The 18,579-nt window shown below is 39.0% G+C and overlaps 1 protein-coding gene across 6 annotated transcripts in view; it reads left to right on the top strand.

The window, feature by feature from the left end:
* USP37 (ubiquitin specific peptidase 37) overlaps nt 1-18,366 on the top strand; it is a 96,270-nt gene extending 77,904 nt beyond the window's left edge. For all 6 annotated transcript variants that reach the window (XM_055345300.1, XM_055345301.1, XM_055345303.1 and 3 more), the window contains 6 exons: nt 2,079-2,245; nt 5,477-5,537; nt 10,114-10,229; nt 12,460-12,529; nt 12,927-13,065; nt 13,553-18,366. In XM_055345300.1, the coding sequence (XP_055201275.1) occupies nt 2,079-2,245; nt 5,477-5,537; nt 10,114-10,229; nt 12,460-12,529; nt 12,927-13,065; nt 13,553-13,640 (641 nt within the window). In that variant the 3' untranslated portion in view covers nt 13,641-18,366. The remainder of the gene's footprint in view (nt 1-2,078; nt 2,246-5,476; nt 5,538-10,113; nt 10,230-12,459; nt 12,530-12,926; nt 13,066-13,552) is intronic.
* The last annotated feature ends 213 nt before the right edge of the window (nt 18,367-18,579 follow it).

Below are 18,579 nucleotides of genomic sequence, written 5' to 3'. Positions count from 1 at the left end.
GCTCCCAAATCTTTCTTCCACGTGAAATGTTTCCCATCAGCTAACTTTGTATGCCTCAGTTCCAGATTTCCAGAAGTAATCTGATTGGTTAACTCAAATATCCATTCCTGGTGTACTAAGCTAAGGCCACAGGGACAGGTAGGGTCAGATGGACTTGAGAGCTGCCCCTTTGGGGCTATGGAAATGACTGTTTCTCCAAGAATGGAGGAAAGGAAGAAGTTCTGACATCTTTTATATATATATATATATATTTTTTTTTTTTTAATTGGGATCATACTGCTTTTGCCCTTAATATATCCTGAGGGGGGGATCCCTGGGTGGCGCAGCGGTTTGGCGCCTGCCTTTGGCCCAGGGCGCGATCCTGGAGACCCGGGATCGAATCCCACGTCAGGCTCCCGGTGCATGGAGCCTGCTTCTCCCTCTGCCTGTGTCTCTGCCTCTCTCTCTCTCTGTATGACTATCGTAAATAAATAAATAAATAAAATTAATTTAAAAAAAAATATATATCCTGAGGGTTTTTTTCTCTTTTAATGAATATTCAGAGTTAGTTCAATTCAATACAATTAAAAAATGATGAACTACTTACTGATTTGGAGTCTAAAATCAAGATGCTGGGCAGCCCTGGTGGCGCAGTGGTTTAGCGCCGCCTGCAGCCCAGGGCATGATCTGGAGACCCTGAATCGAGTCCCACGTCAGGCTCCCTGCATGGAGCCTGCTTCTCCCTCTGCCTGTGTCTCTGCCTCTCTCTCTCTCTGCAGCTCTATGAATAAATAAATAAAATCTTAAAAATAAAATAAAATAAAATCAAGATGCTGTAAACTTCAGAGTCTGTGCTATAGAAAAGTATCTATCATTTAAGTGGTTAAAAATGCAGTTTTAGGGAAGGTAAAGAGCTACTAATTTTGTGTGTGTGTGTGTGTGAATGAGAGCAAGGAGGGGGAGAGGGAAAGAGAGAACCCTCAGCAGGCTCCCCACCCAGCATAGAGCCCAACATGGGGGTTTAATCTCACAACCCTGAGATGTTTAACTGACTGAGTCATCCAAACACCCTGAGCATATACTGATTTTACAGCAATCCATATAAAATTAATCTGTAAAGGTAATTCTTGTTATAACCAAATTATTTTTATATGAGAATTTCCTTAAGCTGAGAACCTTTGTTTTACAATTTGTAAGGTGGTTTGAGAAAGAAGAATCCTTTGTCTACCACTCTTACCTGTATTAAAATTATAATGAAATACTGTTCTCAGAGCAAAATCCATGTCACCAGAACAAAATCATGACCATACTGTTTATTCTTAGCTAGCTGTGTTCTAGAGACTGAGAAGGAACAGAAAGAAATGAAAGATTAATTTTTTTCTTATCTCCTTGGATGAATATTTTAAACATCTATATTATTTACTTGTACAGTACATGAGGTGTTTATTACATATCTCATGTAGCTCTTTTGATTTAGAATATGTACAAGGCTTATTTGATTATTAATGTGAAAATATACTCATTGACATACTATTTAATAGTGAAAAATTCTCAGTATTAGCTTAATCACTCTACCCTAATTCTTATTTCATTTATTCTAAACAATACTTTATTCCTAGTACTTGGTCATGTGAAATTATGACTGGCTGTGAAAATGGCTACTCATTTTTCTCCATACTGAATGATAGTGCTTCTGATGATTGGTTAAGTTTCAGAACCATTGCTATAGATCAGTGGTTCTTAACCAAGGACAGTTTTGTCCCCCAGGGGACATTTGACAATGTGTGTCATTTTTGGCTGTCACTACTAGGGGAGAGGAGTGCTTGGCATCTAGTAGGTAGAGGCCAAGGATATCGCTAAACATTCTGCAGTCTATAAGACAGCTCTCTGAAACAACGAAAAAAAATTATCCCACCCGGAATGTCAGTAGTGCTGAGATTGAGAAACCATGATCTAAATGTAGTAAGATGAAATCATATGTCCTAAGCAGGTTATCTATGAGGTTCAGGTCAATTACTCTCTCAACAGTAGATGTCACTCTAATCCGGAGATTTCAGTTTGAGAGGATTTCCCAGTTATGTCCTGTTCTGCTTCCTCAGATCCTGCCAGTTTTACTGAGATAACTAAAGACTGTGATGAGAATAAAGAAAACAAAACTCCAGAAGGATCTCAAGGAGAGGTCGATTGGCTCCAGCAGTATGATATGGAGCGTGAAAGGGAAGAACAAGAGCTTCAGCAGGCATTGGCTCAGAGCCTTCAAGAGCAAGTAAGAGATAATTATATTGCTATTTTCTCCATACCCATCTTTCCCAGTAATAACAACTAACAGGTGTTAAGCACTTACTGTATGTCAAGCATTGTTCCAGTAAATGAATAAATCATTGATAGAGCAAAACTTTGTTTGGAGCTTTGCCTTGGGTTTCAAATAGAAACAGTGATAGTTTTTCTTTTTTTGAAAATCCAAATGCAACAAAATATATTGTTGATTATCTTCCATTACTGTAATTCATTGCATACTCCACCGACTGAGACAGCCAGGAGCCCCAAATAATAATCTGTTCTTAAATTTTTAGTTCTTCATGCTTGTATTTGGCAGAGCTGGTCAATTGCAGTTGCCTGAGGTGTCTGACTAAAAGGTGATGTTTTCACAGTTATCTAAACCAATGCAGCCCAAGTCATGTTAGTAGTAAAAATTTACTAAAACTCCCTAGAATAAATGCACAGCTTTAGTGTTTACAAATAATCAGATTAAGAAATCTGTTTTGGGGCAGCCCCAGTGGCTTAGCAGTTTAGTGCCACCTTCAGCCCAGGGCGTGATCCTGGAGACCTGGGATCGAGTCCCACGTCAGGCTCCCGGCATGGAGCCTGCTTCTCCCTCTGCCTGTGTCTCTGCCTCTCTCTCCTTCTGTATCTCTCATGAATAAATAAATAAAATTAAAAAAAAAAAAGAAATCTGTTTTGTCTTGGGGTCCTGGTTGGCTCAGTTGGTGGTATATGTAATTCTTGATCTTGGGGTTGTAAGTTTAAGCCCCATGTTGGTATAGAGATTACTTAAAAATAAAATTAAAAAAAAAAAGAACTCTAATTGGTGTAGAATGATGGGGTTCAACCTTAACTGCACATTAGTATCATCTGGGGAGCTTTAAAAAATACTGATGCCTGGGTCGTTCTTTTCTCCTCAGGAATTCTGATACAGTTGATCCTGGGGTGCAGTCTGGGCATCCAGATTTCTTTCCTTTTCTCTATTTGTATCCCCTCCCCTCTCCCTCCCTTTCCTCCTTCCTTCTTGCTTTCTTCCTCCCACCCTTCCTTCCTTCCCTCCCTCCCTCCTTACTTGCTTCTTTCATTTTTAAAAACTCCCCACAGTGATTCTAGTATTCAGTCAAGGTTGAGAACTGCTGCTTTAAAAAGATTTCAGAACCATCTGTTCTGTATCCTTTTATTTAGAAGTACCTCCCTAGATGCCTGGCCCTCAGGATGTATTTATGTCACTCATTTTACAAATAATGAATAGTAATCGTTTGTTTTAGAAAACTTATTTTTAATATAAAATTTCTTAACAATAGTTCCTTATAGTGCAGAAAATGAAAAATTCAAAACCCTTCTTTTTCATATACAGAAGACGTATATTCTGTTTCTTGTCAGCTGACCCAGTTAAAACTATCTTATAAATCTATCTTCACATTTGAGAAATATAAGATGAAGTTTCTTTAGTTTGGTATACCTACATCATTCCGTTAATAGCTAAGAGTCTTTTAACATCTGGGTTTCCACATCGACTTTATATGCTGGATAAGTTTTAATCATATTTCTTCTTAGAGAATATCTGTTTCTCTCTTGAATTACAGTATTCTTGTTCCCAGGACTGTAATGCAGAATAGCTCATTGTAAGCTTCTTAATATACTTTAGTAACTTTAAAAACAAGTCTAGGGGCGCCTGGGTGGCTCAGTCAGTTAAGCCTCTGACTTCAGCTCAGTTCATTATCCTGGGATCCTGGGTTTGAACCCCGTGTAGGGCTCCCTGTTGAGCAGGGAGCCTACCTCTCCAGCTCCTCTGCTATTTCTCCCAGTTGTGCTCTTCTCTCTCTCTCTCTCTCTCTCTCTCTCTCTCTCTCTCTCTCTCTCTCTCTCTCTCTCCCCCTCTCTCCCTCTCTCCCTCTCTCCCTCTCTCCCCCTCTCTCTCCCTCTCTCCCCCTCTCTCCCCCTCTCTCCCCCTCTCTCCCCCCCTCCCCCTCTCCCCCCCCCCCCGTCAGATAAATAAGATCTTTAACAACAACAACAAAAACAAGTCTAGACTTGAGAAAAGTATAAAACCGTTCTGCTTAAATTACATTTTTTTCCTTCATTTGCACATGAAGTTTGTAAATTTTATTTTCTCTGCCGATGAGAGACAAAATTTTTTTATAGTCAGCCATTCCATATTTTTATTATTAGTCATTCAGTTGAGACATTTTCAAAGATACTTGTTTTTTTAAGAGCAGATCACCTCAGATGTATTAGAGAAATAACAGTTAACAGTCAGTGAATTCATTTCGTTTTCATCAAGTTATCTGTTATGTCTTGGGCTTTTTTAGCAAGAACAAAGTAGAAGTGATTAAATAATCTTGTGGAAATATTGTTTATCTTGCTGTCACAGACTTAGGGTCAGCGATATGCTGAAGCCAACTCAGCATCATGTTAGTAGCTTAAAATTGGCCATAGTGGGGATCCCTGGGTGGCGCAGCGGTTTGGCGCCTGCCTTTGGCCCAGGGCGCGATTCTGGAGACCCCAGATCGAATCCCACGTCAGGCTCCCGGTGCATGGAGCCTGCTTCTCCCTCTGCCTATGTCTCTGCCTCTTTCTCTCTGTGTGACTATCATAAAATAAATAAAAATTAAAAAAAAAAATTCGCCATAGTGGAAATGTTTATACTGTGAAAATCGGCAAATGGCTATAAATCAGAGGAAAGAAATCAGGGCAGTTTGCTAATAAGTAGGTTCTGCTATGTGCCAGGTATTTCATACATATAAGAAGAAAGGGAATTATATCATAATGTCAGAGTGAATGACTTTTGGTTCACAAGCCAAATGTCACTAACTAGAGGAGACAGCGTGTAAGGCTTTTTAACCTCCCAAGGTTGTGTTTTAAGTGGACAACATTGAAAAAAGTAAAGAATTTCTCCACATCCCTCGAAGGTCATATTCTAAACATTTGTAAGATTATGGAAAATATATTTTTAAAGGATTTTATTTATTTGAGAGAGCTAGCACAAGCAGAGGGGCAGAGGAAGAGTGAGAAGCAGGCTCCCTGCTGAGCAGGGAGCCCAAGGTGGGGCTCAATCCTAGGACCCTGAGATTATGACCCGAGCCGAAGGCAGACACTTAACCGATTGAGCCACCTAGGAGCCCTGATGGAAAACATTATTAGCAAATAATTCCAGAGCAGTGGATTTTATAATTGTTAAATAAGTTTAATCAGTACCGTTTTAAATACCTTAGTTGTGTTCTTATCCCTTTAGGAAGCCTGGGAACAGAAAGAAGATGATGACCTCAAAAGAGCAACAGAGTTAAGTCTTCAAGGTGTGGAGATTACTTTAATTACATTGTTTTAATGATGAAATGTATCACAGAAAATATGTGAAGCATTATTTTTAGTGATGATAACAAATGTGAACTCCTTCAAGGTAAAGAAATAGAACCTTAGGGATCCCTGGGTGGCGCAGCGGTTTGGCGCCTGCCTTTGGCCCAGGGCGCGATCCTGGAGACCCAGGATCGAATCCCACGTCAGGCTCCCGGTGCATGGAGCCTGCTTCTCCCTCTGCCTGTGTCTCTGCCCCTCTCTCTCTCTCCTCTGACTATCATAAGTAAATAAAAATTAAAAAAAAAAAAAGCAAAAAGAAATAGAACCTTAGAAATAACCTGTATACCTCTTCCACCCCAGAGAAAACCACTATTCTAATTTTTGTATCCATCAGTAGCTTGCTTTTTTTTTTTTTTTTTTTTTTATTCATGAGAGACACAGAGAGGGAGGCAGAGACACAGGTAGAGGAAGAAGCAGATCCATGCAGGGAGCCTGATAAGGGGCTTGATCCTGGGTCTCCAGGATCACACCTGGGCCAAAGATGCCGCTAAATCGCTGAGCCACCCAGGGATCCCCAGTAGCTTGCTTTTTTAAAATAATTTTATCATCTATATCCGTATCCCCCTTTTTTAATTTTGAAAAGTTAAATCAAAAGAACAATCTGTCTGTAATTCATCTATATGAAAGAGCATTACTTAAAAAAAAAAAAGAAAAATGAAAGAGCATTACTGCCACTAGTAGGGCTATTAGGAGAAGATAATGTGGCTTCAGTTAATCCATGAATTTATAAGAGTTCACTCTTAGGAAGTCAGTGGGCAAAAATCATGAGTGAGTATTAGAAACATAACTCTTACCATAGTCATGGCCTTTCAATAGAACTAATATATGGACCAGGTGCTAACAGGGACATATAGCCATGGGAATTATACTAAGTTTTATTTTCTATGATCACTGGTCTTTCTCTGGTTCTCAGAAATGAATCAAAGCAGAACACTTTGGTGTTACAAACTAAGTGCTCTAGGCTGATCTATACACCAGGGTATAGAGAAGAGGGCATGAGTTTTGTGGCACATAGTTGAGGCAGTTACAAATAAGAATTGAAGCAAGGTTTACCAAGGCATTCTGTCCTCCTATTAAAAAACTGGTGTAGTAGTGGCAGTGATGGCAGCGATGGCTGTCCCAAGTCCTGTTGTACCAGTCTGGACTAATTGCCCTCTACATCCACACAGATACTGTGAGATCTCCCTAACCATTCTCCTGGGGATTCCCTTCTGATTCTCTCCTTTCTTTGAATCTCCATTTCCTGTTTCTCACTCTTCTTCATTCTTGGTCTGTACTTGTGCTTTGATGGAGAACATCCTAGTAGTTTTCTTAGAAAAGAGGGACTGAGGGGTGCCCGGCTGGCTCAGTCAGAAGGGCATATGACTCTTGATCTGAGGATCATGAGTTCAAACCCCACATTTGGTGTTAGAGGTTACTTAAATAAAAACTTTTAAAAAATTTTTTAAATAAAATAGGGGTTATGACTTAGATTTTTTGGAGACCTTGCAAGTTTTACTCTACCCAGTCAAGTATTTGATTAATACTTTAGCCTGAATATAGAAGTCTGGGTTTGCAATCATTGTGAAAGTACTGTTTGCAGAGTTGCTGTAAGAAAGCTATTCTTTATCCTAATAGGACCTCTTTTTTCTCTGAAAGCTTGTAGGATCTTCCTTTTATTTCTGTTGTGATGAAGTGTCAAGCAACATGCCTTGATGTGGGTCTGTTTCATCCATTTTGCTGGCCATTTAGTTGATCATTTTAATAGAGAAACGTGTCCTTCAATTATAAGCAATTTTCACTGACTTCCCTTTCTTTTTTTAGTTTTTTTATTTTTTATTTTTCTTTTTTAAGATTTTATTTATTTATTCATGAAAGACACAGAGAGAAGCAGAGACACAGGCAGAGCGAGAAGCAGGCTCCATGCAAGGAGCCCAACGTGGGACTCGATCCCAGGTCTCCAGGATCACACCACGGGCTGAAGGCAGCACTAAACCACTGAGCCACCCGGGCTGCCCCCTTTCTTTTTTTAGATTTATTTATTTATTTGAGGGGGGGGGCAGAGGGAGAAAATCTTAAAGCAGACTCCCCACTGAGTGTGGAGCCCAACACAGGACTCAGTCCCAGCACCTGTGAGACCATGACCAGAGCCAGAATTGAGAGTCAGATGCCTAACTGACTGAGCCACCCAGGCACCCCTGTCTTTTGAAACTTCTGTTACCCAGACCTCCTGGTCTGTTTTTTTCCATTTTCTCATTTCTTCTTTCCAGGTTTCCATCTTTGATAATTTTGCTCGGCTCCCTGGGAAATTTCTCTAACCTTATTTCTAACTCCAAACTTTCTTTTGAGTGTTTTGTCATATTTCTAATTTTCAAGAACAGATTTGTTTTGTAAATATTCCTTTTTTGTAAGTTTTTTTGGGGAGATGGAATCATAGAAGCAATACCATCTCAAATCTCTGAGGATGTTAAATATAATTCATTTGTGAAGTTTTCTTCTCCCTGAATAGATTGTTTCCTCCAGCTGCTCTGTCCTATGTGGACATTATTGTCTTTATATTCCTTATTAGAGGCTTTCCTCAGATACCTAGTAATCCTTGGCTGTGGGTTCATGATTAAGAGAAGCAGACTAAAAGGATGGTTGGAAGCCCTAAACACATGAATAGCTAGGGCTTGTCACTTGTGTGTTTTACAGAGTGGGACTGTTTTGGGGATGATATTAATGTTTTAGGCCTTTCTCTTGGGCTGGTCAGATTCCTAAAAAAGAGTTTTCTAATCTCTTGCCTTTGCCTAAAGGTAAAAGATGTGGCTGCCAGAGTTCTGGGAACCAAATATAGGAACAGGGCTGGGTGTTATATTCATTCTTCACTATTCAACTGTGGCCCACTCCCGTTTTCAGTATGTGCATGGCATCCCCCAGTCAGAGACTGTATTCACCCTCTCCAGAGGATAAAACTCTAAACTTCTATCATTGCTCAGCAGCATGAAGTCTGGAGAAGAGGATTCTGGGAGTCTGTTTCTCAAGTACTTTTCACCAAATCCTTATTTTTATCTCCTACTTAAGCCTCCAGTTTCAAGGGTACCTGGTACTTCCAAGTTGTATGTTTCTTGAACAGGATTCTGTGTGATGTAAATTGGATTGGTTCTCAACTTTTCCATTACTGGCTTAGGGTTTGGCTTTGGCTCTCCTGGGTCTGCTAATTCAGTCACCATCTACTTTCCAGCTTCCACAATTCTGACACTAGTCTTTTTTTCTGTTCTTCCCATTCTTAGGTGTTCATGTCTTTTAAATAACTATACTGTGATTTGAGTGGAATTAATTATATTTAAAGCAAAGAGGGAGGATGCCTGGGTGGCTCAGTGGTTGAGCGTCTACCTTTGGCTCAGATTGTGATCCTGGGGTCCTGGGATCAAGTCCTGCATCATGCTCCCCAAGGCGAGCCTATTTCTCCCTCTACCTATATCTTGGCCTCTCTCTCTGAATCTCTCATGAATAAGCAAATAAAATCTTAAAACTAAATAAATAAAAAAGCAAAGAGACACTCAAGTACAAATGCTTCTGGGATTTTTTTTTTTTTTAAGATTTTATCGATTTATTTGAGAGAACATGAGCAGGGGGAGCAGCGAGGAGTGACAAGCAGACTCCCCACTGAGCAAGGAGCCTGACATGGGACTTGATTCCAGTACCATGAGATCATGACCTGAGCCAAAATCGCCTCTCTACCGACTGAGGCACCCAGACCCCCGCCTGAGAGTCTTTATTTAAACTCATTAGTAGGGATCCCTGGGTGGCGCAGCTGTTTGGCGCCTGCCTTTGGCCCAGGGCGCGATCCTGGAGACCCGGGATCGAATCCCATGTCGGGCTCCCGGTGCATGGAGCCTGCTTCTCCCTCTGCCTATGTCTCTGCCTCTCTCTCTCTCTCTCTCTGTGTGTGTGACTATCATAAATAAAAATAAAAAAATAAATAAAGTCATTAGTAAAGATGGATTCTTCCAGTGAAAACACATTATTAAAGAAAAAAGTGGATCTTGGATTTAGTTGTTAGTGCATTTTAGTGAAACTTAAGTTAAAGGTTAAATTTGCATTGTATTTGTTAAATTTCAGAAGATTAATATTGAAGAACATGAAAGGATACTAATTTTTTTACGTCTTTTCTGTGAGATCATTTGTACTTGCTAGGGGCACCTACAATATACACCAAGTACTTGAAATCTAACATACAGTTTATGTAATGTGAAATTTAGTGAAATTGGGTTATTTGTAAAATCCTGTTCTTTTTTTCAGTTTTATTCCTTCTTATTAGCATTATATCCCTTTCATATAAACATATTTTTAAGAAAAAGGGACATTTCTTTCATAGATACCTGATACCTGATTGTTATTCCCCACAGTGGGCTAGGTAAATTAGAACCCTAATAATAATATGGTTTATGTTTCCTTAGGATGATAAAATGTGTACTCCAAGCTGTTTTATCTTTCTAATCATATTACTTTGTGTCTATTCTAAGAACTTTTACAACACTTTGTATTCTGCAGAGTTTAACAACTCTTTTCTGGATTCATTGGGTTCTGATGAGGACTCTGGCAATGAGGATGTTTTAGACATGGAATACACAGAAGCTGAGGCTGAGGAACTGAAGAGAAATGCAGAGGTAGGCTCCCTTATTGTCTAAGTAGGACTGCTCGGGCTGCCAGCATCAGTCCTGCCATTTCTCTAACAAGGCCCCACTGTCAGTGTCCATGGTGGCAACTATCAAATGCTCTTCACTTTTTCTTGTCCTTTGCTTCTTCTCTTTTCTCTTTTTTCTCTTTTCTCTTTTCTCTTTTTTCCCTCTCCTCTCCTCTCCCTTCTCTCTCTCTTTTTTTTTTTTTAGATTTTATTTATTTTAGAGAAGGAGAGCCTGTGTGTGAGGGAAGGGGCAAAGGGAAAGGGAGAAAGAATCCCAAGCAGATTCCAAGCTGTATGCAGAGCCTGACACAGAGCTTGATCCCAGGACCCTGATACCGTGACCTGAGCCAAAATCAAAAATCAGATGCCTAACCAACTGAGCCACCTGTTACCCTACTTCTCGTTTGTTGTTCACAAAATTCAAAACAATATGAAATAAAACTAGAAAGACATCCTGACTCCCTTGTGTGCATGTTAGGTAGTAACTGGGTAACATGCCTCTCAATATCATATATATGTATTAATTCACCCGTAGTTCTGCTAAAACTATGTTGTCTTTAAAGTGAAATAACAATAAATAAATAAAGTGAAATGACAAAACTAGTTGGCTATTAGTAAAAACTATTGGATTAATGACATTAAACTACATTGTAACTTTCTTTTACCCTTTTTTTTCCTGAAAGAGTTGTTTTTTTTCCATTTTCCAATTCTTTTTTTTTTTTTTTTTTTTTTATGACAGTCACAGAGAGAGAGAGAGAGAGGCAGAGACACAGTCAGAGGGAGAAGCAGGCTCCATGCACCGGGAGCCTGACGTGGGATTCGATCCCGGGTCTCCAGGATCGCGCCCCGGGCCAAAGACAGGCGCCAAACCACTGCGCCACCCAGGGATCCCATCCATTTTCCAATTCTTTTTGTAATTTTAATTACCTAGGAGTTTACTGTCCTAACACAACTACTGTTAGTATTTTTACATATTATTTTGTCAGCCCTGCCTCTAAGTATGCTTCTAAAAGGTCATAAGTACAGCATTTTTATCCTGTTTACTTGTTAAAGATTACTTATAAGCATTTTATTTTTAATTATTCTATGTGCTATATTCCTTCAGATCAACATACTATTTCATTTAATTTTTAACCATGAATATTTAAGTTTCTGTTGTTCTACTATAATAATACTTTGGGAGGTGCCTGGCTGGCTCAGTTGGTAGAGCTTCCAAACTTTTGATCCCAGGGTCGTAGGTTCAAGCCCCACATTGGGTGTAGAGATTACTTTAAAAATATATTGAGGGACGCCCGGGTGGCTCAGTGGTTGAGTGTCCGCCTCTGACCCAGGGCCTGATCCTGGAGACCCGGGATCGAGTCCCACATCAGGCTCCTTGCATGGAGCCTGCTTCTCCCTCTGCCTGTGTCTTCTGCCCCTCTCTCTCTCTCTCTGTCTCTGTCTCTCATGAATAATTAAATAAAATCTTTAAAATATAGAGAGAGAGAGAAAGAGAGAGAGGGAACTGTGTATGATTGTAATGTTTTTGATATTTAGGATTTTCTTTTGATAAATTCCTCGAAGTAAATTACTGCCTCCAAGTTGAGAAACAGTTTAATGGTTTCTGGTTTACATATACCCATATTCCTTCCCCAAATGTGTACCTTACAGTGCTGCCTTCAGTGCATGAATGTCACTTTCCAGGTTTTTAACATTTTTTTACTAACAATGTCTTAATAGCATTTTTAAGAATATTTAAAATGTTAAAGTTTACCCATAATCCCTATAGCACCACTGCAACTGTTTTCATTTTGTTCATTTTGTTTTCTAGTACTTAAGCATTAACATACCTGCTTTTATAGAGCTATAATTATTGTGTGCATTCGTGTGGGTTTGAAAAATAAGTTAATGTGTTGCTGACCCACTGAATACTATTGTGTTGAGTTGATATACCACTAATCATTCAACTATTATTGGGCCTATTGTTAGTTCCAGCTTTTCATTATTATAGGTAATGCTACAGTGAATAATTTTATACATCTACTCTTTTCTCCTTTTGAATTATTTTCCTAGGATAAATTCTTAGTTGGGAGTAGAATTCTTGGGTCAAAAATCGAGTTTGACTACACACACACTGGAAGTCAGCCATGTTAGCTTTGATCATAAATTTAAATTTAGTGTTTTGTTTTTATTCAAATGAAGAGTTAAACGTCATGCCCACTTCTGTTTTCCAGACAGGAAATCTTCCTCATTCTTATCGGCTCATTAGTGTTGTCAGTCACATTGGTAGCACATCGTCTTCAGGTAAATGGACATGATGATTTCAGCATTTTATACATGAAGTAGCCTATCAACTTGTTCTGTGCCTGGCTTCATGAGCTGTAGGTTGAATGCATCAAGAAAAAGTCTTAAATCTTTCCTTTGATCACACTAAATGGGAATTGTGTTAAACATGCAACTTTTTCTTCTTTTTTTTATAAATGTCCCCGATTCCCCTATATATGTGTAAATTTATTTATCCAAAAAGTTGTCCTAGTGTATATTTCTCCCTTAAATTTCTGTATGTTTTCTGAATGGTTTTTAGAAACATTGTTGGGGATAGGGTGGATGGGGTGGCTGTTTCTCTCTTCAAAACTTCCTGTACCTGAGAAAAATGCAGTGTGTTTTAAAAACTACAATCTTAAGATTGTTTTTATTTTAGGTCATTACATTAGTGATGTGTACGATATTAAGAAGCAGGCATGGTTTACTTACAACGATCTCGAGGTATCTAAAATCCAAGAGGCTTCAGTGCAGAGTGATCGGGACCGAAGTGGTTACATCTTCTTTTATATGCACAAGTAAGAAACTACCAGGTCTGGAGCTATGGGCTAAAAATCTCCCATACTTTTTTTTTCCTGTAAGGACAAATTGTTCCCATCACTTATTGATTGACAATTTTTTACTTTTGTTATTTTTGCTAGGGCTGCTATCTTGATATCTTAACTCCATATTAATTACTTATCTCAGAGTAGCATGTTATGTGATAAAACTGTCCTATCGTAAACATTTTTGGTGTTCAAGTTATATCAGCTAGAAGATCTGAGTTGCATGGATGGGAACTACATAGCATTGTTATCAGGGGTAGCCATTCTCTGCTCACCCCCACCCCGTTTTCTCAAAAATCAGTACTTGGGGTCAAGATAGTGATCAAATGAATGAGCTGCTTATTTAATAAAATTTAGACACCAAATGGAATTGTGTGGGCTTTATCTCAGCATCTTCTGTCTATCCTTTGGCTTTGCTCACTGAATTTCCTGTTTTATTTCTTGTTTGTTTTATCCTAAGGGAGATCTTTGATGAACTGCTGGAAACGGAAAAGAATTCTCAGGCACTTAGCATGGAAGTGGGGAAGACCACTCGTCAGGCCTTGTGAGGAACAAACTCCTGGCTTGGCAGTGTGCACTGCGTATTCCCTCTTATTGCTGCCCACCTCACCTTTCCTCTGCCGAGGAGAATTTGGAATTCTACTTGATGCGGGAGCAACAAACAGCTCAGGGCCAAACCAAAAGACGAAAATTGCAATTATGTGGAACGCTCCATGCTAATTGTTTTATGGAAACTTTGGTCTCACATCTGTAGCTGATTATCCTCTTTTTCTCCTACAAAAGTGGCACTTCCTTTTGTCTTAGGAATACATGTTGTACATATATATATATATATATATATATGTACATACAAACACGTGCACACATATATGTGGAATGAATGGAGCCTTAAAGAGTTAGGAGGAGCCACCAGAGAATGCCTGCTCAAAATTAATAGCACAGCAGTTTGGAGAGAAATGAAGGTGTCAAAGAGTCCATTCACCTGAGAGATGTGTAAAGATATACATATCAGTTGACATTTAGCTTTTCTGTTCCTTGAGTAGTTTCACTCAAGTATATAATCTTTCATGTGTGTTTCTTATTAGTAGAGTTCACTGGAAAGCCAGCTCTCCATGTTACACTAATGACAGTTTGTCCTCCTTGCAAAGGAGAGACATTTCTGCCACCTGGCATGAGGAGCTTTTTTAAAAAAATTATTTCATGGATTTGTGATGCTTTTGCTGTTTACATGCAGTCCCAAGAAATGGATTGTTGGTGCTTTGGGATGGGTTATGGTCCCGTTTGGTATTTGTTGTATACTTTGGATTTTCTTTAAAGAGGTTCCTTTACACAGTATATTCATTGTATATCATCTATATTAGTATGGTAGTGAAGGTAAAATCTTTGTTTTCTTCTGTATCATTCTTCTGTGGAGCAAACATTACCTTAATAGATCACAACCAAACTGTAAGAGGTAGGAAAATAATAGTCCCAATTGGAATTCCCCAGCAAGGATATTTGGGATTAAGGAAGAATGCTGGCATCTGTCTCTCATACATGGAGGGGATCCAGATGATGATTCTTGTATTAAAGCTGAAAACTCTGGACCACTAGAAGCCCTACTGCAAGTGGGAAAATTAAGTACATCAGCTTAAGAGAAAGATTGAACATTTAATCATTTGCTGTCTGGCTTTGCCCTTAAAACAGGGTGAGAATTAGAATGAGATTGGTTTAGGTAATCCCAAGAACTAACAAATAACAAAGGTGCATGATACATTTATCTTTCTGGGTGCTTTGAGTTGAGACTAAGTGGGAGTGCAACATTAAGTACCACATTAGTCACTCAGCTGGTATAACCAGCTTGGTTATTAAGCAGTTTATGAAACCATATAAAGAATGAGTTTGAGAGCAGAATTCTATCCACAAAATAATTTTGTAAGCCCAGGAATCCTTAGGCTCACACAGTGAAGTGTAGCAAAATGCAGTCTTCAGTATTTTCTTACATGTTTTTCTTGCTTTTATCATCAACAAGGAGGTAATTCTTAGTTCAGTTCTGAGGTAGGTACAAAACCACATCAGTTTTTCAGGGGAGGAAACATGTTAAAGTCCATCATCACAGAAGATGCAACATCTTTTCTGGAAGATTGCCTTAAGAGAGCTTCAGCCCCACACTTGGACATGTTCTGACATAGTAACTTGTTCTAAAATTTTCAGTTTTTAAATCGTAAATGGCCCCAGCACATTGGTTAACTACAGATGAAAGCTCTGCCTCCTACCATTTACCTATACACTACTATAGTGAATGTCCCGAAATGGTGTGCTGGTAGGTTGTGCATGAGTAGTATAGAGCAGAGGAAGATACTTGTTTTAAAAACTATAGCTTTTGCTGGAAAATAACTGGTTTTCTCCAGAATGAGTGAAGTGATGATCAAATTCTATAACTAATTAGGACTTCTTTTCCACATATTTGCATTTGAGAGCTTCAAGAGGTGCTGTTAAAAATATGACTGGAAACATTTTGAAGTGGGGGATATGTTAGGGCATAAAAAAATAGAAACGATGCCATAAGCCTGATTGTCCAAGAAGTGCCCTCATTTGACTTGCTTTTTGTAGTGTGTGTGTGTGTGTGTGTGGTTGGTTGGTTGGTTGGTTGGTTGGTTGGTTGGTTGGTTGGTTTAGAAGTACACGTGGTTCAAAAACCTGGTTTGAAAAAAAAAAAAGGAAAGAAACTTGGTTTGATCTTCATTTCTTGGGCTGGACTTGTTAGTTGAAAATAGGTTACTGAGGTAGATGAATTTTATCATTGCTCTTGTGCTTCCAAGTTTGGGATTTGAATTTTCCTTGGTAGCCCATGCATTGTTGTGGCCTGGTCAGCCTTCCTCTCTCCCTGCACTCCTTTATTTCCCCTTTCACTACACTTTATTTCTCATTTGGGTTCAGTGAAGGGCTCAGGACTACAGTTGGCGATTTCAGATGGACCGCACCGTAGGGGTTTATTGTTCTTTTGAGCTGGCTGTATATATTTAAAAATTGTAAGTAGATACTATATTATTTTTTTGCACAGTATGATCAGTTTGCTCAGAATCAGAGCAGGGGTGGGGGGACATTTGATGTGTTGGGGCCAGGAAGGGACAAGTCAGATAAGGACAGAGTGCTTCAGTCCCAGGCAGCCCACACAGCCACCTATTTTCTATTGAAAATATCAAATGTGGTTACATTACTTTAGATGGCATTGAATTGGAACTTGACAGCACTTAGTCCTGCAGACAACTGATCTTAATTGAAAATTTTTGGAAGGGAAAAACTAAATTAAAAGTCAAACTTACTGATTCTTATCCCCGAGTATTTGGAGAATTAGAAATTGCATGTGCCCAGATGGCTGCTGTCCCTTTAGTAGCCATGACCTTAATCCAGGCCCATGAGAAGATAGACACTCTGATTTGTGGGCAATGTATTTATATGTGTGTGCTCACTCATCCGTTTTGTCTCAGCAGGATAGAATAAGAAGAAGCAAGTCCATGAATTGTTCTTCTATTTATATTTTGATTCCAAAAGCTATTTGTTTACTTGCCAGGGTCTGTTAATTTCAGGCCTAACTTAATGGCTCAGTAACAGATGTAACAAATGTAAATGTGTTTACATTTTTAAAAAGTATACAGTGATACTAAGAGATCAGCTGATTAACTCTGGGAGGCAAATATTAGACTATACATTTCTTTACTTCTCTTCTAATTCAAGTGTAGAATTCTTCCAAAAGAGAAACTGTAAGAATTAAACCCTCACCAAGTGAATTCATGAATTTACTTATTCTTCTGTATTGCAGTTACCATTATGTAACTATATAAACATAGCTCTACACATGTACAGCTACAGATATAGTTGTATAATGAAATTTGGAAACACCTAAATTGAAGAGATTTTTGGCAGTGTCTATATAGTTGAGTGTTATGAGTATAGAGAGAGCATGGGGGTGAGGTTTGGAGACATACAGAAAAAAAGTAGTTGTAAACTCCATGATCTGAAAAGAGTTTATATTAAAACAAATAAAAACATTACTCTTCTTTCTTTGTCCTCTGAAATGACTGCAGTGGATACTCCTAGTCAGCCAAACTTTTTTTTTTTCTTTGATTAAATTGGCATTCCCCACCCCCACCCCCCACCCCCCACCCCCGGTGGTCTTTAGTCGGGAAACAGAGCTAGATCTCCCAAGTACATTCAGATCTTGTATATATATATATATATATATATATATATATATATATATATATATGGAGATTTTTAGAAAAATGAACAACCCAGTACCAGATGCAAGTCCCATGGGTGTCCCCCCAAAACACCAAAACAGGTGTATCCTTTCCTTCTCCCCATCTTGCTTTACCACTGAGTAATGCTCTCTTTAAGTGTGTACAAAACTGAATGGATTTCTGCCATCTAATATCTTTCAAATGCATTACTTCAAAATTCTAATTTTGTCTCTATTGGTATGTCTTATTAACATCTGAAAAACATATTTTATTGGGAAACTACAGTTTGGTCGGCCTTGAGAGTTTTGTGACAGTTTTTTGCTCTTGTCACCACAATCACTGACTCCTTTATGGCATGCTTTGATTATTAGACTTCAGGCAGTCTTTTCTGTTGTATCATATTTATACACAGTAAATTTTTCTTTCCATGTGTGCTATATGTCTGAGGTTTCGAAGTTTTTAATAAAAAGTGTGCCAGTATGAGTAAAAGCAGTTGATTTTAGAATATTGGACTTAAAGTACATTAAGAGGTTCAAAGTATAGGCGAATTCACTGGTGAAACAATAGAGGGGATGAGGGTCTGAATCAAGACCCAAGTTCAATAGGTCAAATGCCAAAATAAGAGCAATCAACTGACCTGGCCTGTTTCAAGAACAGAGGGGATGCAGGGAGTGAGACCACACACTTCTCGTCCCCAAGGCTTCCCTCCCTCTCTGAGCTTGCCCTTCCATCCCAATTCCTCTGGCCTGTTGTCAGTGTTGTTTACTATAGAGAGGAAAACCGAAGGAAGGGTCCTACACTTTGCCTAATTGAGCCACTACCAGATTTGCTGGCAGCTTTGGCCACATTATTTGTGAGGTGATTTTCTTTCTTTGTGTTCAGAGTGACTTGATTCTGATTCTTTATGTTGTTTCGTATGGAGCGGCACTTTATCTGTGTTTTAGCAGAACTGTTCCTCTGTATCCTTTACGGTTTTTCCTTATTTTTGTTTCCTTTTAAATTATGCATAGAGTTTTGTGTGTGTGTGAAATTAAAGCCTTTATTAACCTTGTGTTGTTTCGCCTGTTATTTCCGGAAAGGACATAACCTTTCAGACACTTAACCATTGGTTGAGGTTGTGAAATCACTTTCTGTTGGCTTTCTAGTTTGGACTTCCATGCAGCAGCATCACACCTTAGAGGAAACGGAAGGGCAGACAGCCACATGGCTGGAGTCCACACCGAGTTCTCGTTTTCACTGGAGGAGCCCGTGAAGCTTTGCAGAG

Source organism: Nyctereutes procyonoides, unplaced genomic scaffold (assembly GCF_905146905.1).
Source record: "Nyctereutes procyonoides isolate TBG_1078 unplaced genomic scaffold, NYPRO_anot_genome, whole genome shotgun sequence".
Classification (NCBI taxonomy): Eukaryota; Metazoa; Chordata; class Mammalia; order Carnivora; family Canidae; genus Nyctereutes; species Nyctereutes procyonoides.
The sequence above is the reverse complement of the archived record's forward strand: the minus strand, read 5'-3'. Positions and strand labels throughout refer to the sequence as shown.